The following is a 20,858-nucleotide window of genomic DNA, read 5'->3' as shown; positions in this document are numbered from 1 at the left end:
CTTAAGCAAGTGGTCTAATTCTCCTGATCGTCAATGCCTCAGAGGACTCGGTCTTTCTTGTACACATCGCGGCTTCAATTCCCTCAATCCACAGGATGTGTGAAATCATGCCACTTCTTTGCGCCGCGACGTCCTCCAAACCATGATCCATGCGCAAGGAATGTTTCTCAAGACCCTCCGCTAAGCATTTTCCCCACCAACCTCCCGAGAAGACAACAAGGCGCAGTTCCCACCACGCGAAGACCAGGTGCTGCTCAGTCCGGACACCCGCTGCCCATCCATTTCCTCACATTGTAAAGCTAGCACGATGCCACCGCTCCCAATGCCAACTGCAAGCTCTAAAAATCAAGGTACACTTGACAGTCCCGACCCGAAACCTTGCCGCAGCAAGCGAAGTATACAGTTTGCTACTTCGCGCCACCACCGGCACATCCAACGGCACTTTTCACCCTCTGCACTTGCCGCATTTTGACTTCCGGGTGATCAGCAGTGGTAAGCTTAAAGCGCGGCATCGATTTTGCTGTTAAACGGATGCAGTGGCCCGAAGGCGTCGATGTCGCGTGGGTTGGGTTGGCGTTAGTAATGGCGATGCTGGACTACACCACAGCGATTATCGAGAGATGCGACAGAGGGCGGGGCGGCGAGGTTTGCTTTGAAATAACCCTTAATATGAACTCTTCTGTGTCTTTAACGCCGTCAGGGTCGAAAAGATGCAATAGGCTTCGAAGCGGCCAGCTCGTTGTGCGTCAGAAAGTCGCGCCTCGACCGCCCCAAAGTATCACTGCCTTCCCAATATCACAAAACTCCTCATTGGTATTGTTTCTTTGCAAACAACGGCGCCTCCCTGCCAGCGGCAGGTAAACGAGTGCGCACCGCTGCTAGCACGACCCTTCCACCGACGGGGCGTTGCATTGCCAACTTCAATGCCCGCAAGATGACACCACGCTGCAGCGCGCCATGCCATGCCATTCTCGTAGCCGAGCACGCACGCAGGCGGCCAAGCGCAGCAAATAAACTCCGAGCAATCATCCATAAGTCCACCAAGTAGGCAAGTTTTGTCCAGCTGGCAGCCCCCTGCCTGCGTTCTCTCAGTAAGTACAGCACGCATGGTGCAGAAACTACAGCGGAGGCGCGTCGCGGCGGCGGCGACGGCGGGGCATGATTGGCAAAACTACGAACGTTGCGTCTGAGCTTCCGCCGCGGCGGGCGCGCGCATGTGAAAGGAGAGACGGCGACGCGACTGGAGCGGATTGCCGCGTGCGAGCTGAGAGACCCCAAGCGCGGGCGGTGGGAAGGCCCGTCGTCTTGACTTTCGTTTGCGTTTGCGAGACGCGCATGCGCGGGTCTGCTGTCATGTCAAAATTACTAAGCGTGTTGGCCTGGCGCGTGGGCGCAGTGGGTGTTGGTGGTTGTGGTTTGTAACTGAACGAGAGATGGCCTTGGCTGTGGGCGTGGCGGAGATGGGGGGTGGAGCTGGGCGAAGAGAAGATGATGGGTCTCGGTGAGATAAAAGGAAGAGATGTTGCGAGAAGGAAGAATGTAATGCGGAATGCACAAATATTGCGCAATTATAGCGCTGCTGAGGCGCCATCTTTCTCCCTTCGAAGATGTAGACCTTTGACATACCTAGGCATTGAAATTGCCAGTGAAAGAGACGGAGCGTACAGGAATCCAAAAGGAAGAAACCCAAAGTAATGGAAAAAGATGAAATTAGAACGCGCAGAAAAGAGAAGGAGAGAATACCTGATGCTCGGATTTGCGCAGCAGAGTCAAGCCTCGCAGTTAGCAGGATATTCCACTTTCTCTTAACGGTGTCATTTTACACAACAATGAGATAATGAGGCAACATTTTGCAAGTTACAAGTCACAATCGAAGCAATCATGAACTGCTCATTCAAAATCATCCTGAACTCACCTCTCTCATTTCTTCTCCAGAAGGCAGAAAGAGAAAACCACCATGAGAATGTCTCGATGCACACACTTCGTCCTCATTACACCCAAACAACGTTTCTCACTGACCCCTCACTCCAGCCACGGGACAGATTCGCCGCCAAAAGACACGGAGACTGTCAACTCTGTCGCTGCTCGACAGTTCTCGTGCCGAAAAATGGAACTGTGCAATGTACGACACAACGACATCGCGATTGCACTGATACTTTATAATAAAATGAGGAGAGTCGGGGTCGGTGGAATCAGGGTACGGCATTTTACTTTGCGAACGAGCTCCTCTGGTGGAAATTGAGACAGATTTGACAACTGTCTTGCCTACTCTACCAGGAAAAATTATAGGAGCAGTAGCGGGAAGGGGACTGGTCGTAAGTGTACGAGAGGAAGAACTATACCAAACCACGCGGCCAATTCGACATAGATGCGCAGTCGGCGAAGTAAGCAACAAGACACCAAGCAGTCCATGGAGGGATCAGACAAACCGGCAGCGAAGCATACATTTCTATCTGCACAGAGACGCCACATCCCGCGACACCACAAGCAACCCACCGATCGACTGATCGAACAACTATCCAAAGACGCCTGCCTGCCCGTCCTCTTATTGTGCTGCCTCGCAAACTAGCTTGGTGCCTACGCACCTCATGACCTCGCATTGTCGGACCATCCACAGACTCCGCGGATAGAAAGACAGGCGGGCCGGCGAGCCCTTTTGTCGAGAGCCTTCGATACTGCCCACAAGCTGTACCGCGCCGCGCCGCACCGCGTCGAGCTGAACCGTACCGACAGACAGAAAGACAGACAGACAGATGCAAGCAGTGACGTGGAGGCCGAGAAATATGAGGAGAGATAAAGAAGGAGATAGATGAGAAAGGGTAGGAGAGGAGAGGAGTGGTATCAACCCAAGCAGAACAAATTGCAAGCCCCAGCAAAAAGTGTGCGTCTCTTTTTTCCCGCCGTGTGCCTTGGCTTCGCTTGAGGAGTCGTTGCCGTATCTTTACAACAAAACAACACAGAAACAGAGAGAAAAGAGTCCGACCAACCCACCCACCCATCCACCTATTTCAATTCATCCAGTGCAGTGCAGCCCAGTCCAGCTCGTAACAAATAAATATGACGCTTGCTTGTTCGCTTGCTCGTCCGGTTTCTTTACATCTTGTTGCATGCATGCAAGTCTAATCGATCAAAACTCGCCCCCGCCTCCTCCCAGCATCGCTGCTCCCCACACGCCCACGAGCCCCCAGAATCCCACGCGCCATCCCCTCACCAGCCCTTGTACGCCTTGGCCTTTTTGCGCGCGCTGCTGCTGCGCCGCGGCAGTCGGTCGACCTGCGGCAACGCGTTCTACAGCCGGTGTCCGCGCAGGCACGGCGGTGCCGCCCTCCTCGCGCGCAATCGACCACATGGTGCCGAGGATGCCGCGGTAGGGGCCGACATTGACGACGGTAGGGAGCGGCTCATCGTCCGGATCGGCATCTCTGCGTTTGGCGGGGCTGCGGCTCTTAGCCGGGCTGCGGGATCGAGGAAGCTCGTCGGGATGTCGGGGGAGACGCTGAGCGCGGGCGTGGGCGGAGAGGGTCGCGAGCTGGCCGCGGCGCAGCACCGTTTCGAGTGGCAGCTTGACGAAGAGCTCGGTGGCGGAGGAGAGGAAGGTGCACAGCGAGTAGGTTGCGGGTGTGAGGACGGGGTCGATTCTTGCAGATGAGCGCAGGACTAGTGGTGTCGAGGCGGAGAGGAGGGTTGGTAGCGTTGAGTGGAGAAGCGTAATTGGGAAGAGTGCAGGGGGAACAGTCAGAGAGGGGAGATTCCGGAGGTTTGGAAGGATAGCTCGTGGGGCATAGTTGGCGGGCGTTGCGATTAATCTGGAAAAGATGTTAGCGCATGGCTCTGGTGTTGTTGACGCTGGTTCGACTCACCGCGTGCGGACCATGTCAAGAGGGGCCAGCATGAGCCCCGATATTCCTGCTGCAGCCACGGCGACAGCAAGACTGGTAAGGGGATTTGGACTGCCCATGATATCCAATCCACCTCCCCCGACACCGTATCCTCCCAATAGGCCTGGGTCGGGCACATTCAAGAGAGCAGACAAGAGACTTCGCAACCAGCTTTCAATGGTCTTGAGGAGAAAATTGTAGACAAAGGTCGAATTGGTCCCCTTCCAGATGCCCCATGCTCTCTCTCTCGTCCATAGCTGGGAAATGACCTCTATCAACGAGTCGGAGCGCTTCAGGTCGATTTTGTATGGATGCGGGGCTTGGAGGGGTCGAGCAGGGGGAGCACGGCGGCGGCGGGGAGAACGCGAGTCTCGTGAAGAAGCAGACACGGTGGAACGCGGAGCAGTAGACGAAAAGTAAGAAGGCGAGTCGTCGGCCGAGTCCGAGTCGGACGAGTACTGGAGTCGGAAATCAGTTGGCAGAACCCAATGGGGAAAAAGATCGCATGTAGACGCACCTCGCTGTATTTTCCCAGGCGGAGCTCCTCGGCGCGCCTCCTGTGGTCGTGAGGGTGCAAATGAGCTTTTGATTCTTCCGAACCGCCTGCCAGGTTTATCTGTAGCACCGTCTTTGCAACCTCAAAGGGCTGCGCAAAAAGTACAGACGTGTAGTTCCACACGGCCTGGTCAAGCAGCTTCTTTGTCATTTCGGCCAGGGTCGGACTGCCGTCGCCCAAGCTCAGGTCGACGCCATAGTCCAGATCGCTGAGGATGTCTCGTGCTTGCGAACCAAAGCTGGGCTTTGGAGGTGAGGCGGACGGGTTCGACTTGGGCCCAGAGGACGTGGCGTAGCCATGGGCGGTGACATTGTTGGGTGAAGGATCTGGAGGCAGGCCGATGGAGGGCGGGACGTAGTAGGGGCGCAGGGGATTGGGCTGGTCGCGCGACGTTGCCATGAGGGGCGCGAAGGGGTCGGTATAGGAGTTGTCTATGGGGTGGTGGTCGGGGGCCGGCGTCGTCGTCATGTTGTGATGCAGAAAGCACATCAGGCTGGGTTGACCCAGCGAATGGCGGAGCTCCCAAGTCGATTATTTGGCGGCGGTGATCGGCGGCCAATTCCTCTGCCACTCCACTCGACCACCAACTCCTCTCGTCTCTTCCGCAAAGCTGCAACCTCGCTCTCGAGCTCCTCTCGCCCTCCACCATGCCTCCTGTCCACTGCGCCGTCCGGTCCCTCTGCGCGTCCCTGCTGCGAGCCCGTCCATCGCCTGCGCGCCTGCAAGCGCCATACCAAAGACTCATCCACCGCGCCGCCGCTCCCTCCGTTTCTTCCGCACCTGTCCGCCTCGCAAGCCAGAGCGCATGGAGATGCAAAAGCAGGGATTCTGCTATGCGGTCACGACGGAGCTTTTCTACGACGCCGGCGGCACAGCACGGCCATCTTCACACCCCAAAGCCGGGCGAAGAGTGAGACCCCACCTGTCCACCATCTTTGCCTTATGCGGGCTAATCAAAAACCTTTTTTGCGCAGGCGCAAGGTCACTTTTATAGACAAGGATGGCGATGAGCACACATTTGAGGTGGCAGATGGAGACAATCTGCTCGACATCGCGCAGGCCAATGACCTTGAGATGGAGGGGAAGTCTCTCAAAGTTGACTCACAGACGATTAGCTAACTTGACCAGGCGCATGCGGCGGCTCTTGCGCCTGTAGTACTTGCCATGTGATTGTCGACGACTCGGACATGTACGACCAGATCCCCGAGCCCGACGATGACGAAAACGACATGCTGGACCTGGCATTTGGGCTGACCGAGACGAGTCGGCTCGGCTGCCAGGTCAAGATGAGCAAGGAATTGGACGGACTCGTCGTGCGCTTGCCCAGTATGACGCGGAACCTGCAGGCCAGCGACTTTGCGGACAAGATTTGAATAAATAATGTATCAATGAGGGGACAGCTGGGTGGTATGCTTGGACATGCATGGTTGCGGATTTGTCTCTATGGTCCAAACACGGCGGAAAGGAAAAGCTTTGGAATTGCGCAGGCGTTTGGTTGATTCCACGTCATGGATGATTGTACTATATTAGCATGTAGGCGTCTGGCAAGCTACTCTCCATGTACAAACAAATAAATCATTTGGCGGAGCGGACTGGACAGCGGAATGCGGAGTCGGAGCCAAATGGCCGAAGGCGGTGAAGGCGCTACTGCGGGTCGACGGCCCTTCGTACATTTGGCCTTGAGAGCTGGCCCTCCAGCGCCCTTCAAGCTCCAACAACACCGCGACATGCCCCGCTGCTGAAACCACTTGCCCTCTCAACTCCGCCGTCGCCACCTCTATCGATTCACTTGCTGCCGCCATGGCGTCGGCCGTCTTCTTTCTGGATCTCAAGGGCAAGGTCAGCCATCACTTGACCGTCATCTCAGGAGTTGCAGCGCTCACGTCTCGCGCAGACCCTTCTTGCCCGCAACTACAGAGGAGACATTCCCATGTCCGCCGTCGAGAAATTTCCAGTCTTGCTCAGCGAGGCCGAAGAAGAGAGTTCCGCAGTCCCTCCGTGCTTCTCATCCGAAGGCATCAACGTCAGTGTTGGCCAACTCCTACAAAGAATTCGGTCTCTGACGGCCGCTCCAGTACCTCTACATCAGACATAGCAACCTGTACTTACTCGCCCTGACGAAGCGCAATTCCAATGCCGCTGAGATCCTGCTATTCCTCCACAAGATCGTTGAAGTCTTCACCGAGTATTTCAAAGAGCTGGAAGAGGAGAGCATAAGAGACAACTTTGTTGTCATTTACGAGCTGCTTGACGAGATGATGGACTTTGGATACCCTCAGACGACGGAGAGCAAGATATTACAAGAGTGCGTCTTTTGCAGGTCGTCGCAGACTTGCGCTGACACATTCCAGGTACATTACGCAGGAATCGCACAAGCTCGAAGTCCAGGCGCGTCCTCCTATTGCCGTCACCAACGCAGTATCCTGGCGCAGCGAAGGAATCCGTTACCGGAAAAACGAAGTCTTCCTCGACGTTGTCGAATCGCTCAACCTGCTCGTGTCTTCCAACGGCAACGTCTTGCGCTCAGAAATTCTTGGTGCTATCAAGATGAAGTGCTACCTTTCGGGCATGCCGGAATTGCGGCTTGGCTTGAACGACAAGGTCATGTTTGAGACGACTGGAAGAGCTACAAGAGGCAAGGCGGTCGAGATGGAGGATGTCAAATTCCACCAGTGCGTGAGACTGAGTAGATTCGAAAACGACCGCACCATCAGCTTCATCCCGCCGGACGGAGAATTCGAGTTGATGAGCTACCGTCTCAACACACAAGTCAAGCCACTGATCTGGGTCGAGTGCGTGGTCGAGAGCCACTCGGGCAGCAGGATAGAATATATGCTCAAGGTTCGTGCCGGAATATGAGGTCATGATTATTAACTAACAGAAGCAGGCCAAAGCACAATTCAAGCGCCGTAGCACAGCCAACAACGTGCAAATCATCATCCCAGTCCCAGACGACGCCGATTCCCCACGATTCCGGACCAACATTGGCACGGTTCACTACGCGCCCGAGTCTTCGTCGATTGTGTGGAAGATTAAACAGTTCGGTGGTGGTAAAGAGTTCCTCATGCGGGCGGAACTGGGTCTGCCATCGGTGCGCGGCGACGACGAAAAGGGAGGTGGAATGATGGGTGGGTTCGGTGGAAGCATGGGCGGCGTTGGCGCTGGAAAGAGCAAGAGGCCGATCAACGTCAAGTTCGAGATTCCGTATTTCACTACGAGTGGAATTCAGGTGCGGTACCTGAAGATTATCGAGCCCAAGGTTTGTTCCTCTTTCGTTCTCGACCCAAAGTCATGGCTGACCCGGACTAGCTCCAATACCCGTCGCTTCCTTGGGTGCGCTACATTACGCAGTCGGGCGACATTGCAGTGCGGCTGCCAGATGTGCAGTAGAAGTGCGCGACAGAGGACTGGCGTTAAAGGCACAAACGACTGACGCTCTTGACTGATGTCGTTTGGGAGGGGTTTCTTCTTCAAAATCAATGAATGCGCTGCATGCATGCATTGCTGCGGAGCTAGAGCTTTGGAGCTGGCTGCGTTGGCCGGCTGTATTTACAAGGCGTTGATACGATAATACCACGAACCATCAATTCATTCTAACAGCGTGAAGAGTAGGGGCTTGATGTCAAGCGCCTTGTGATATATCGGTGGGTGACCATTGAATGCTTCCTTTCGTGCCTCCTCCAGAACGAAACCCTTTCCCGTCTTATTCATACGAGTCTCACTGCGTACAAATCATTCAATCAGGCAAGGCCTTCCACTGACAACTTACAAGAAAGCACCTCGTCCATTTCAAATTCAGTCCAACTTTAAAAGTGGTCTTGGGGTTGGCTAGTGTAGCAAAGCCCACGCAACCACCTATTCACTTCTCCAACCACTGCCACCACTACCAAAAATCCCAAAATCACTGACAAACCTCCATCCCTTACAAAAGTGTGAAAGGACGTCATCACTCCCTCGGACTCTGCCCTTGAGGGAGACTTGAACATTTGATAACTTGGAAGAGACAGGAGAGGGTCTAGTCCAGAGATCTAGGAGATTGCAATATCTACATTTTCAAATGACACGAGACGATGCTCCATGTCTTGGTATCTTTTGCCCAAAAACGCCGTGCCATGCCATGCCTTGCTTCCATGCGATCAATCCAGCCCAGAGCGGAGAAAAGTACGAGTACAGCCGTCCGCCAATCCCGCCGTCTACCATTTTCGCCAGCACCCAAAACCCACGCCCAAACAAATGGTCAACAGCAATGCCAATCAGATGACGGGCTTCTTTACCTCATCCTCGGGCATCTTCATATACGAATCAATAGCGGCCGAGAAGGCGGCGAAGCCCGCACAGCCAACCAGCGTCGCCTGCGGACCGGCCTTCATGGCCAGCGCGCCGCCCGTGATGCAGCCGGCGGCGACGCCGTTGTAGAGGTCGTTCTTGGCGCGCAGGCCCTCGATGGCGCACTCGGTGCCGGCAAAGACGGCGCCGATGATGCCGAAGTTCTTGCCCGACGACAGCGACGCCCGCCCCATTTCGCGGAACCCTTGTCGCAGCTGCTGTGCGAGGGGCAGCTTGGTGATTTCGGCGCCTTGCGCCGAGAGCGGCGTGTCGTAGCGCATCTGGTGCGTGTGTTAGGTGCGTGTGGAGGGAGAGCGTGGAGGGGATGACGGGGACACGTACGGATGACATGAAGAGGCCGAAGAGCGCGCCCATGCCGGCGCCCGCGACGCCGGACATGATGGTCTTGACCCAGCAGGACTCCATGCCGGCTTGCATCTGTGCGCGTCTTCGCGTTAGCTTGTCTCGTTCTTGCAGCTCGATCCTCGAATGATTGAAATGGCAAATGCCGGTGGAAGTGTTCTTCCAGTCCAAGCTCTTGCTTGCTTTGTATGTGCCGTCTAATTGTGGCGTGAGGTTGTCGCAGAACGTACCGCCTTCATAGCTGCAACTTCTTGCTCGCTCATGCCTTGAGTGTCTTGCCCACCACCAAAGCCCATGCCAGGCCGACCGCCCGGCAGCGCGCCACCGAGACCGCTCATTGTCCGAGGTTCGAGGGAGAAGGGTAAGTTTCGGGAGATTGGAGCAGGGGAAAGAGCTCAATAATGTGGAGGATTCGAGCGCGAGAGTTGACAGTTGCGGCGCGGTTATCCGCTGGTCGGTGATGAAGTTTCGGTGCACGGATCATTCAAACTGGCGGAGCGGGGCGGGATGGGGAACGCTCAGGCAGCCGTGGCGGAGCGGAACCGGGAATGCGCGGGGAGCGGACCGACGGGTGACGGGCGTTACATAGTGCGTGCGGCATTCATTCAACTCAACAAACAACTGGACTCAGCCCACGACTTTCTGTTTCTTTGTGCTCGCACTCCTCTTTCAATCGCACTCTTCCTCGCCCGGATAGCCCGTCATCAACCCATCCTCGCAGTCAGCCCGCCGTCTCCGTCCCAAGTCCACCTGAGATTGCGCTCAAGGCAACCAAGAACGACATGATCGTAACAACGATGGCTCCCGCCCTCCCCTGGGCCACCATCATGAGCATCGCCCTTACCGTTGTGCGCGCCGTCTTCTTCGACATGCTGGTCATGCCGCTGGTCAACCTGTCGCGCCTGTTTTGGCTCTGCTACGGCTTAGACGATGAGGTCGTCGTGACCGTCTTCAAGTCACCGGATCCACTGCTGCGCCTGGCGGTGCCTGGCCACGACCCTTGTGCCGTCGGCTGCTGATTCCCGGTCGCAAAGAAGCGTCCCCCTTGTACGAGATTCCTTGAGGTTGCAAAGTCCCCGACAGCGTTGCGCCGGACACAGGCACCTCGACGAAGCCCGCCGGCTCCATGCAAGCTTCGGCCAGCCTTTTTGTCCAGCTTACCGGTATCATCTACGGGTTTATTGCAAGTACAAATATTAAGTCTTAAAAATCAATTTCAGGCTTTGCAATGGGTGAGTTGTTAATAGCCCACCGCTCGCATAGAATAAATGCATTGGTCTCTACGCACTTCAGCTGGCTGACTTTCTTGGCAGAGACCGTGAATCATCAGCAGCCTGTGGCAGCATTCTCAATTATTCCGGGACCTGGCATGAGACCGAGGACATGTACTTGACTCGCAACCACCATTATGACTAGGCAACGCGGTATGCATCCCAACCAATCGACGCAGCACCGTCCATACCGAACCATCTGGAGACCTGCCAGTCACGTCTCAACCCGTTACCCCGATTGACGAGGCTGGAGCTAGAAGAGAGCTAGGATCCTATTCTTCGTCATCCCAATCTGCACAATTGAAAAGCGTCAAACCTCAGGCCCGCGCAATGCATACTCGGTCTGTTAGCGCAATGGTAGCGCGTGCCCCTCCTAAGGGCAAGGTTGCGGGTTCGGTACGTTTACTCGGCTCCGCTGTCTCGCAGTGATTGCTAATTCTAACAATATCCAGAGTCCCGTGCGGATCGTGAAGATTGAGTGCCACTTGTTGGCCCGAATCTCCTTTTTTGCCGGGTCTGTTCAAGATCTTTTTTGGGGTCTTCAATTCCTGTGGACTTTAGTTGCACAAGAAGTCAGCATTTTTCTGTAAATGCCAGTCCAAAGCGGTCAGTCGGGACCTAGATTTTTTTGTGTTTGGGCCCCTCTGACGTCGGTAGGTGGTGCGCTTACTGGGCCAATGAGCCAAAAGATGCGCATGGCTGAGCTCCACTCACCAAGAGCTCCAGACGTTTGAAGTTGGTATGTCGACCAATCAAACTGAAGGACTCTTTTATTATACTGACTTTCATTGAGTTGATTATTACCGGCATTGATTATGCTTCACTTTCTTCAGAATTCAAGTTTCCAGCAATCCAACGCTGTCGAATCCTTCTACTCACTGGCGTCTCAAGTCGCATCAACCCATCCGTCTGGGGATTCTTGTCAATGGAGTCGCACCATTCTACTGTACAGCACAAGCATCTTGGTGGAATACCAGGCGCCCGGCATCTGAACTGTACACGGTAGCCATTATCACCTAAGAGATTTCTACAGAGATCCAATCATCAATCATACGTCCCGGCACGCTACGGCCTTTGGCATTATGTTTTCTTGGTATACGCCCACTTCACTTGTCCCGACAATCTCTTCTCCAAAGATTTCCTTGTCGTAGTCGTAAGGAAATATCCAATGCAGAAAATACGCGTTGAAACATGCTGTCGCAGAGTCAGAATCTGCCATGCTAAATCGACTCCTTTCTGTCGATCCACTTACCCAAGCAGAATCCCACAACAAAGCTCAGATCCGACAAGTGCTGCGCATGAATACTGACTTTGATCGAAGGGTTCACGGAATTCAAAAAGCCAGGCAAGCTACACATGGTGCCTTCAATCAGCAACGGCACACTTCACCTCATGACAAGCCTTACCTTGGAACGACAGCGCAAATCCAGGCTACAGCCGTCCGCCAATTGATGCCGTAATGATACCAGTACAGGGAAGTCTTGTTGCCCGTGTAAAGATCTGTGACATGGAACTGCCTCTTCTGAATAATGTAAAAGTGGATACATAGCAAGCCGATGAAGGGCCCGAGGAAAACGGCGTACGCAGAGAGAACCGACAGAAATCTGCTCCAGGTTAGAGCCACGCACCCTCAAGACGTCCGCCAACTTACGTGGACCCAGAAGCCAGCTGCTGCCACGGATTCGGCGCCACACTGAGGATGGCGAGAATGTACGCGCCTCGGCGCAGGTTGATGTACTTGGGAAGAATGCTCGCCACGTCAAGACCGCCAGCCAAGACATTGCCTGGCACATTGATGGAAAGCTGGGAGATGATGAAGACGGTGGCCAAGAAGAATGTCGCCGCTCTTGCTCTCGAGCCGCCTTGGTCCTGCATCGATTTGAAAAGCGCACTCGGATCCCAAAGCGGCTCACCTTTGCCGTATTCTGCGCAAAACAATCAGCGTGGTCCTCCTTCAAAGGAACAATTGCTTACGCTCTTGCGTGGCAGCTGTCACAAGCACGCCGACAATGTGGGTGATGGCGCTGCTGACGTTGAACCCGATTCCTTGCGACCACGTTACCTGGCTCTTCCGTTTGGCAAACCGCGTATAGTCGTTCTGGTTCAGTATCCCCGCCGCGATGCTGCCAATAACGGACATGATTCCTGCGCACATTGCCCAACCAAGCTTTGACCCACTAATCGTCGCCGGAGCGTGCAGAACAGATCCATAACCCTTACTTGTTCCGCACGCCCAGCCAAGCAGACTCAGCATCGTCACAAGCACGAGGACGGAACCGACGTGGAAATAGGGGCGTAGCTGCTGGGGCTTGAACCAGATGAGCGCGCCGCAAAGCAAGTTGAAAAGTACGTAGCCCATAAACTGCGCCGTGGTGATGCCCGTCTTTTCGGGCAGCGTGTTGGGGATGCGGTCGTCGAGGTCGATCCAGATGGAGCGCAGGCAGATGTAGATCATTTTGCCGCCAATAACGGCTTGCACGCCGTACCAGACGACGGAGAGCAGAATGCGGTTGAGGATGGGGAAGTAGGCGCCCCACATGCCTGGATCAGCGTCTTAGCATTTGCGGTCCTGACCGTGGAGTGGACGTACCCCAGACGCTGCGAGACACGATTGGATATCCTAGGTGGCTTGTCGCGCCGGATATGGAGTTCAGCACCACGAAACAACTTGCGAAGAAGTCCCCAACGAGAATGACAATGATGGCTTGCCACCACGTCATGCCGACTGCCAGGAGCGAGGATCCGGTCTGGTAACTACTAATGTTCATGTTGACGAGAAACCAGAGTTCGACGTATTGGAAGACCCCTGAGATAGACGGTCAGTACGTTGACAAGTCTAGCCTTCATCAACAAAGATTCCTACCCCATGTCTGCTTCTCTGGAGGGACCGGCTCCAGGTCCTCGTTTGTCCAACGGTTGCCCTGCTGACTTTCCGGTAACTCGACCCATTTTAGAATCCTTCTTGCGACGCTCGCCATGTTGCAAACTGGCGTGGATGACAGAGAAAGGAGCTTGGAGACAGATAGCTAGGGAAGAGGAGAAGCAACTACATTTTGCTGCCACAAACGAGATACTCGCACACCGTCCTTATCTGGCACCAGCTATCATACCGCCCGACAGTCGAACCAATCGATAGACGACAAGCAAAGTGGCGGCGAAACTCTGCCCTGACGCTGAACAACTCTGTCGCGGAAAAAGCCGATGCGGGAATGTCCGCATCAAAAACACCGAAACAGGAAACAGAGTTCGCGCGGGCATGTAGGGCCAAGACCCTGCAGATCAATCCACCAAACGTAGAAAGACAGGAATCATTGGAGACAGCGTTGAGCAGTGGTGGGTGGGGAGCTAGGTAGGTTCCAGAAGTTGTATCGACCCCTCACTCCCTTGCGAGGAAATAGGGTTGGAGCTTGGCTGGGTTGATAACAGGCACAAGCCCCGCCTTTGTCGCCCCTCCTTCTCGAGATAGCATCGCGGCAGAGCATGCAGAGCAGACTCAACCAGGTAACGGGGCGCGGTGTTGCGGCAGCGTTGAGAGGGACGTGATTGCTGCGACGCGCCTCTGCACTCCTGTGGGCTTAAAAGACGTGCGCTTGACGTTTTGCGCTCTACTGCGCACGAGTCCTGCCTCAGGGGTTTAAGTTGGAAGTTTTTCAAGAGCTTGGAAAAGGTGCGGTTGATTACGGACAATGGCTGCCGACAAAGTCTTCAGGGTTGGCGTCGACGTCGGTATGTCTTACGCCGAGCTCTTGAATGTTGCCATTGACCGAATCTAACTTGTGCTAGGGGGGACCAACACGGACTGTGTCATTATTCGTACGTGGACCATCAACATGCAGTTTGCTGCGTGGAGAGGCCTGACCTTTGCAGACCCTGGAGAGTCGGATGCAGAGCACAGGGGTATCCGGAGCACGTTCAAATTCCCAACTACCCCTGATGTCACTAGCGGCATTGTCAACGCAATCGAAGGCGCCCTTTCCAAATGCGACGTCAAAAGGGACAGCATTTGCGCTGTTATTATTGGGACGACTGTAAGGCCTTTTCTGTCAGAGAAACCACATGCAGGGGCTAACTCGAGAGACCTAGCACTTTGTCAACGCGGTTGTCCAGGCAGACGACCGCAACCTGCGCAAAGTCGCCGTTCTCCGCGTATGTGGACCTTATACGCAGGAGAACCCGTCGTTTCTTGATTTTCCGCCAATTTTGGCGCGGATCATGAATGGCCACACGGCGTATCTGGATGGTGGTCTCGAATGTAATTTTCTCCCCAATCAGACGTGACCTTGGACCCGCGTTGACGCCTCCAGATGACGGACGAGAAATCCTGCCGATCAATGAAGAGCAGGTCCGCAAAGAATGCGAGGTTGTCAAAGAAAAGGGCATCGATGACATTGCCGTCATTGGCGTCTTTTCGCCCCTAGACACCGAGGGCACGCAGGAGGCGCGAGTGCGCCAGATTGTGCTGGAAGAGCTGCCACACGCGCACGTTGTCCTATCTCGCGACAGTAAGCCCCCCGTTCCCGTGTCCCAATCCTGCTTTCCTCACGAACATCCCTCACCGAACGCGCAGTCGGACAACTCGGCTACCTCGAGCGCGAAAACGCCACCATCCTTAACACTTCGATCCTCAAGTACGCGCGCCGCACGATCCGCGGCTTCAAGCTCGCCATGACCTCTCTCGGTCTCAGCTGTGCCCTGTTCCTCACGCAAAACGACGGCACGGTCATCGATGCCGATACGGTCGAGGGCTGTCCGATCAAGACTTTCTCCAGTGGCCCGACGAATTCAATGGCGGGCGCGGCGTACCTCGCCAACATTGAGAACAGAAGGGAAAAGTTTCCGAATTCGCAAGTCATTGTTGCGGATGTTGGCGGGACGTCGACGGACGCTTGTGCGCTGTAGGTTTCGGAGAGTTGGAGCCTGTGTGGTTTTGCGAGTGCTGACATCTTTGTAGGCTTCCCTCGGGATTTCCTCGCCAAGCCGGCACTTGGGTCGAGGTTGGGGGTGTTCGGTGCTCCTTTTCGATGCCAGAAGTCGTCTCCATCGCGTTAGGCGGCGGTACGAAGGTGGAGGAGAAGGACGGCAAGGTTCTCGTCGGCCCGGAGTCTGTTGGATACAATCTTCTCACCGAGGGCTTGGTATTTGGAGGCAGGACCCTCACTGTGACAGGTGCGTTACTTCATCGTATTCAAGCGCATGGTCGGACAAGATTGCTAATTCAGACTTGCAGACGTTGCCGTGGCAAGTGGAAAAGCAGAAGTCGGTGACAAAGAGAAGGTAAATAATGTCGACAACAGAATAGTGATAGAGGCGCGGCTCCGCATCAAGAAGCTGCTGGAGAAGGTCGTCGAAAGTATGAAACTGACTGCAGACGACGCGTTGGTCATTTTGGTTGGAGGAGGAAGCATCGCTCACCTGGACAATTTGGACGGAGTCTCGCATGTCATTCGGCCGCCGTAAGCCCCCGAGGACTTTTGTTGTTTGAACCGAAGACTGATCTTCTCGTAGCTACTATGACTGCGCAAATGCCGTCGGAGCAGCGATAGCAAAGGTTGCCGGCCAAGTCGACGCAGTGAAGGTTCTCGAAGGCAAAGATGAGGACGCCGTCCTCGCAGAAGTGTGCAAAGAGGCCGCCCAGCGCGCCATCGATGCAGGCGCCGACCCAAGCACGGTCGAAATTGTCTCGGTAGACAACATGCCGATTCAATACACCTCCATGAAGGCGTCGCGAATCATCGTCAAAGCCGTAAGTCAAACTTCAACACCGAAAAGAGCCAGCAGCTGACGGGCCTCCAGGCGGGTAGTTTGGGCAAACAAGCCCTGCTCAAACCGACAATCATTTCGAATTTGGAAGAAGCGCCCGCAAAAACAGTCGCAGCCGTGACGAATGGAATCAAGAACAGCGAAAAGAACCCGCGAGACTTTGAAGTCAGTCCCTCCGCCGCCGTAGACATCCGCTCGTACAGGCCCGAAGTCGACGCCAACGGCACGTGGTGGGTGTCGGAAGTCGACTGCGAATTTCTCGCCACCGGCTGCAGTGTTCTTGCGTGCGGAGGCGGTGGCCCCGGATACATGTGCTATCTGGCTGCCAGGGCAGCGCTGAAGGCTGGACATCGACTGCCGGTCGTGGATGTTAACACGCTGCCGGATGATGGCGCGGTGCTTGGGAGCGTTTCGTATGGCGCGCCGATTGTGACGCTGGAGCGCTTGCCGAGTGGGACGGAGGCTGCTGATGCAACGGAGGCGCTTATGAGCTCCTTTCCGGGGATGAAGATGGCGGCGCAGATTGCGGTACGTTTACTATTTTCGATCCAGGGTGCCACTGACTTACCATGGGTGGTAGATTGAGATTGGAGGAATGAATGGGATTCGACCAATGTTGAACGCCATCCCGTACAATGTACCAACAATTGATGGAGACCTGATGGCACGAGCCTATCCCCGACTGTACATCATGACTCCTTACGGTAAGATTTGAGTCTGTGTCAAGTTCAGCTACTTGCTGCGGAGACTAAAATTTCCAAAGTTTTTGGCAAGAGTATCACCCCATGCACGCAAGCAGATGGCCAAGGAAACACCGTCACAGTCAACAAGTGCGCAGACACGAGGCGTGTTGAGAAGATACACCGCAAGGCCGCTCTGGAGATTGGACTTTTCAGCGAAATGGTGCCCGCTCCCCTGACTGTCAGGGAAGTCAAGGAAGTAGGGACGCTGAAGACGACGTCGCTTGCCTGGAATATTGGAAGAGCAGTATTTATGGCGAGGCGCGAAAAACGCGACATTATGAAAGCCATTGTAAGTTTAAATGCCCTTTGTAATAACATACACTTACAGGATTCTCAAAAAGATCGAAGCAAACCCATCAGGCAAGATCCTCTACGTTGGCAAAATCATATCCGTACGGCGCTTTGTGTCGAGCGGCGGCTACACCGAAGGCTCCGTGCGTCTCAAGCCGCTGAGCGAAGAAGAGAAAGAATACGGCGACACTGAAGCTGATCCAGTAGAGACGCGTGAATTGTTCCTGCCGTTTCAGAACGAGTATCTGTATGCCTCACTCATCCGGCCGGAGCAGACGGGCGCGAGGGATGTGGAGATGACTGGCGAAGTCGTCTGCACTGTGCCTGACCTAATCTCACTCATTGGGTCTGATGGGTATGCCCTTGGGACGCAGGATTTGAGGTATGGCGTCAAAGTTTGCGTAATCTCGTTTGCTGCGCATCCGCATTGGTAAGTGACCCCGTGTCCTCTTCGTGAGTTGCGGCTGATGGTCAAAGGAAAACTCCGCAAGGACTCAAGTTGGGAGGGCTCCATGAATTTGGCTACACGGACTTGGAGTATGTTCCCTACAGCAAACCGTACTATGATCCAATGACGGTGATGGAGGAGTTTCGCCCATGATCTCTCTCATTTTGCAATGAAAAGAGACAGTCTTTCGTTTTTCCTATTTCTCATTGGGACCTTTTTCTTTCTAGACCCTGTCTTCCAAAAAGATAGGAAACGATCTCTCTTAGGTTCAACTGAAATGCCCGACGTCCCCTTCTCTGAAACAATCAAAACCTATTAGCCATGATTTCTGGCCTGGACTTGTTCAATCGCTTCAGCAGCGGGCTTTGTCGCTCGATGCCGCGTTCTCTCGAAATGCGGTTTTCCTCGCTGAGCGGCGTCAATTTCTTCGTCTCCTGCAGCAGAACAAGCCATATTCCGAATGTTGCGACTGTCAAGATGAACGAGACCACAAAAACGATGCATATTTTGGGAGAAGTTTCGACATTATTCGACTTGGAGAAATCGAAATCATTCATGCCCAAGATGGCCTTGCTTGGAAGTCAGCGTTGTGATCACAGTCGCAGGGCCGCAAAGAAGCTCACCGCAACCAGGGAACTCGGGAAAAATTGAGTGTGATGACGGCGATCGTCTTCGTCATGAATGCCTCGCTTTGACTGCACAGATTGAAAGCCTGCTTGTATCAGCTCCGATTCTTCTTCATTTCCTCCAGACTCACCAGATTGATTTCACTGCTGATCCGGTCGCGGAGCGCTCCACATCGGGCGAGCTTCGCATACAAAAGATCTTGCAGCTCGATATCCAGCTGTCCCTCCGCTACGTTAGAACCAACGGAGACGACCTTGCTGACTGCCCTGCAAAAGCCCGAGTGGCCTCTCTACACCGCGCCGATGGTCCTCAACGCCACATCCAGCGTCTCATTCGACAAGATAAATTCTTCTCGACATGCTCGCGCACCAAATCCCGCAGCTTCCAGAATGAAAAGTCGTACAGCTCGGACATGGTTCTGATGAGGAACTCGTGCCAGCTGTACGGATTTTCTCTGTCGATATGCCCGCTTTCGAACGCGTCTTTGACGATTTCTTGCACAGCGGGCGGGATGTCGATGCCTAAAATGAGCGACACCTTATCGTATGAGCTCCACGAGATGCACACGCTGGGCTGAAGCCAGTGGTTGCTGATTCCAGATTGCCCGCTCTCGGGGTCGTGTTCAGCGACTGTGATCTTAAAGCACCACCACGAATCTTCGATTTTCCAGCGAACGTACGGCTGTTTTTAATGGCAAATTTACCATGTTTTACGTGATTTGCTGCGGAAGAGGTCGTCCGCGATCCTGAAAAGCCATTGGAACAGGAGCTTCCTGAACAAGCCACCAAGCGTCCTGGTCAATGCCCTGGAGTGCATAAAAGGTCAACACAGACGAAGACCACCGAAGGTGCCGCAATATTTGACACAGCTTTCGCTGCAAATGCTTGAGCCGGAAGAAGGCCAAGGGTACACCCCTCAAGGACCTTCGAATGACCGACTGTTTGAAACCAGCTACCATCACCTTGGTGGCATGGAAAGTTCACAGTGCAGATGGACAGGAGAAGTTGTACGCGCGCCTCGAAAGTCACTGGACCTAAGGTTTCACTATGGAATCATCGCTTCTGGCAACACCCTTTGCAAAGACGCTCGTGTTAGGGACCAGATAAAGGAGAGAGAGCCTGACTGCATTTGCACTAAATTGCAGGCTGCTGGACTTATGAATGACTTTCCATATCTAGTTGTGAAAGGAATCAGCGATTGTTCAGATTCTCACAAGAATGACACTTAGCAGTCATACGCCGATGCCACAGCTGTAGCATATGAAAAGGAGCTTTTAGGATACATGCGGGCACAGGAAGTTGCTAGAGCTGAGAAGGCTGTCTAAATCATCAAGAATAGTTAGTGACTACTCCAAAACCTGCCAACTCAAGCTTGGAACTGAATTTCTATCGAGTAAAAAGCCGAATCCTTGGAAAACTCCCTGAATATAGTAAGGACGGCACTCTCAGACTCTTACAGTGGTTGATGTATTCTGGAAGGAAGCTACATCTTGACCAGGCAGTCGAGCTACTCGCTGTCGATCTGTTGCAAAAGCCACACATCAATCCAAACCGAAAACTGATCGACTCCATGGACATTTCACAGTATGTCCCGAGCTTGGTAGTTGTGGTTGAAGAAAAGAATCCTCTCTTTTTAAAAATTCCGAATTTTTACATGCCTAGGAAGAAGATAGTGCAGCTGACCCATTAAAGAATATCTCATCTCAGAACACGTGGATCCACTTTTCCGAAAAGGACTGGATGAAGTACATGCAAGCGCATCCCTTGTTAGGATATGCCTTGCTGTGTTCAACCACTTAAGCATGGAATCGCCTTTGGATTACCCCAATGTTGGATTCTGGGCAAGCGAATCAATCAGTCATGCGAACCTGGCAGACAAAGATCTCCTGGCTTGCGAAGGGATTCTGGATTTACTTGAAAATATTGCAGCTATGAGGACTTGGCTGCGATTCTTCCAGGCGGATGAGAGGTCTTCCTCTGGATCTTAGGGGCTACTTCGACACATCGTCGCGAAGTGGTACTCAGAAGCAGACAGGAGTTCATTACCAACGCCCTTGTATGTTGCTGTTTGGGGCAACATGGCTAACGTTGTCAGAAAAGTTTTAGAATGTGTTGCTTCGCCAGTCAATCACGACGGAGTATACTGGAAGGCAACTGTCCCTCTATGCGAGGAAATCATTGCCTTTATACCATTCGGCTTTTATCCCAAAAGAATAATCAGGTCAGGAAGGCCAGCGGGAAATGGCTTTGTACAGATCTTCATCATGTGGTCAGTCAAAGGAGTTGGTTACTCTTTTGCTTGACCACGGGGCGCACCTGAGCGCAACAGACGGCCAATTTGGGACAGCATTGGAAGCTGCAGCCGAAAACAGCAACAAATATGTGATCAACATTTTCTATCAGTATCTCAACAAGCTGAATGCCCAATCGCAATTGCGGATTACAGTAAGTAGTCTAGATATCAAGTGCAGTCGAGGCGCTTCTGACAACATACAGACCATGCACAGTTTGCAGATTTCGTTTCAAAAATTTCTCGATCTCCTGATGGACCACACGGCGTTCTACGGCTGCGTGGATCAACTCCAGGCCTGCCTTA

The 20,858-nt window shown here is 53.8% G+C and overlaps 8 protein-coding genes and 1 pseudogene across 9 annotated transcripts; 5 read left to right on the top strand and 4 right to left on the bottom strand.

Annotated features, from left to right (window-relative positions):
* Positions 1-3,127: 3,127 nt before the first annotated feature.
* IWZ02DRAFT_381577 (mitochondrial carrier domain-containing protein) lies at positions 3,128-4,833 on the bottom strand (the record flags this gene model as incomplete). The annotated part of the gene is made up of 3 exons (XM_066765175.1): positions 3,128-3,806; positions 3,861-4,336; positions 4,396-4,833. The coding sequence occupies 3 exons, from the start codon at positions 4,831-4,833 to the stop codon at positions 3,128-3,130; spliced, it is 1,593 nt and encodes a 530-aa protein (XP_066620593.1).
* A 434-nt stretch (positions 4,834-5,267) lies between these two features.
* Positions 5,268-5,807, top strand: IWZ02DRAFT_492228 (2Fe-2S ferredoxin-type domain-containing protein; the record flags this gene model as incomplete). Its single annotated transcript, XM_066769827.1, has 3 exons — positions 5,268-5,344; positions 5,409-5,519; positions 5,591-5,807. The coding sequence occupies 3 exons, from the start codon at positions 5,268-5,270 to the stop codon at positions 5,805-5,807; spliced, it is 405 nt and encodes a 134-aa protein (XP_066620592.1).
* Positions 5,808-6,234: 427 nt separating this feature from the next.
* Positions 6,235-7,824, top strand: IWZ02DRAFT_434814 (Mu homology domain-containing protein; the record flags this gene model as incomplete). Its single annotated transcript, XM_066766396.1, has 6 exons — positions 6,235-6,273; positions 6,329-6,457; positions 6,510-6,739; positions 6,786-7,275; positions 7,316-7,693; positions 7,744-7,824. The coding sequence occupies 6 exons, from the start codon at positions 6,235-6,237 to the stop codon at positions 7,822-7,824; spliced, it is 1,347 nt and encodes a 448-aa protein (XP_066620591.1).
* An 863-nt stretch (positions 7,825-8,687) lies between these two features.
* Positions 8,688-9,461, bottom strand: IWZ02DRAFT_492226 (mitochondrial import inner membrane translocase subunit tim22; the record flags this gene model as incomplete). Its single annotated transcript, XM_066769826.1, has 3 exons — positions 8,688-9,041; positions 9,103-9,198; positions 9,354-9,461. The coding sequence occupies 3 exons, from the start codon at positions 9,459-9,461 to the stop codon at positions 8,688-8,690; spliced, it is 558 nt and encodes a 185-aa protein (XP_066620590.1).
* A 459-nt stretch (positions 9,462-9,920) lies between these two features.
* IWZ02DRAFT_492225 (uncharacterized protein) lies at positions 9,921-10,330 on the top strand (the record flags this gene model as incomplete). Its single annotated transcript, XM_066769825.1, has 2 exons — positions 9,921-10,125; positions 10,197-10,330. 2 exons carry the CDS (start codon positions 9,921-9,923, stop codon positions 10,328-10,330), a joined length of 339 nt encoding a protein of 112 aa, XP_066620589.1.
* Positions 10,331-10,734: 404 nt separating this feature from the next.
* IWZ02DRAFT_t91 lies at positions 10,735-10,806 on the top strand (annotated as a pseudogene). Its single transcript has one exon. The product of its transcript is annotated as a tRNA-OTHER (tRNA).
* A 636-nt stretch (positions 10,807-11,442) lies between these two features.
* Positions 11,443-13,372, bottom strand: IWZ02DRAFT_492224 (permease for cytosine/purines, uracil, thiamine, allantoin-domain-containing protein; the record flags this gene model as incomplete). Its single annotated transcript, XM_066769824.1, has 7 exons — positions 11,443-11,588; positions 11,647-11,744; positions 11,801-11,998; positions 12,046-12,319; positions 12,369-12,935; positions 12,985-13,200; positions 13,258-13,372. 7 exons carry the CDS (start codon positions 13,370-13,372, stop codon positions 11,443-11,445), a joined length of 1,614 nt encoding a protein of 537 aa, XP_066620588.1.
* A 536-nt stretch (positions 13,373-13,908) lies between these two features.
* Positions 13,909-18,150, top strand: IWZ02DRAFT_422916 (uncharacterized protein). Its single transcript, XM_066765868.1, has 14 exons — positions 13,909-14,120; positions 14,178-14,207; positions 14,262-14,422; positions 14,478-14,646; positions 14,699-14,896; positions 14,962-15,289; positions 15,346-15,560; positions 15,622-15,847; positions 15,900-16,137; positions 16,188-16,682; positions 16,735-16,858; positions 16,918-17,186; positions 17,239-17,618; positions 17,666-18,150. Exons 1-14 carry the CDS (start codon positions 14,081-14,083, stop codon positions 17,787-17,789), a joined length of 2,997 nt encoding a protein of 998 aa, XP_066620587.1. The 5' UTR covers positions 13,909-14,080; the 3' UTR covers positions 17,790-18,150.
* Positions 17,661-18,969, bottom strand: IWZ02DRAFT_505461 (uncharacterized protein; the record flags this gene model as incomplete). Its single annotated transcript, XM_066770380.1, has 5 exons — positions 17,661-18,205; positions 18,260-18,331; positions 18,394-18,552; positions 18,633-18,944; positions 18,967-18,969. The coding sequence occupies 5 exons, from the start codon at positions 18,967-18,969 to the stop codon at positions 17,942-17,944; spliced, it is 810 nt and encodes a 269-aa protein (XP_066620586.1). The 3' UTR covers positions 17,661-17,941.
* Positions 18,970-20,858: the final 1,889 nt, after the last annotated feature.

This window comes from Phyllosticta citriasiana (genome assembly GCF_038021145.1).
Source record: "Phyllosticta citriasiana strain CBS 120426 chromosome Unknown IWZ02scaffold_10, whole genome shotgun sequence".
NCBI classification, from domain to species: Eukaryota; Fungi; Ascomycota; class Dothideomycetes; order Botryosphaeriales; family Phyllostictaceae; genus Phyllosticta; species Phyllosticta citriasiana.
The sequence above is the reverse complement of the archived record's forward strand: the minus strand, read 5'-3'. Positions and strand labels throughout refer to the sequence as shown.

Excerpts from the sequence above, each read along its gene's own strand:
- IWZ02DRAFT_422916 (XM_066765868.1), top strand. The coding sequence starts at position 14,081 with ATGGCTGCCGACAAAGTCTTCAGGGTTGGCGTCGACGTCG. Across the intron at positions 14,897-14,961 it reads CGTTGTCCTATCTCGCGACA|TCGGACAACTCGGCTACCTC; the intron begins GTAAGCCCCCCG and ends CCGAACGCGCAG. Across the intron at positions 15,290-15,345 it reads TCGACGGACGCTTGTGCGCT|GCTTCCCTCGGGATTTCCTC; the intron begins GTAGGTTTCGGA and ends ACATCTTTGTAG.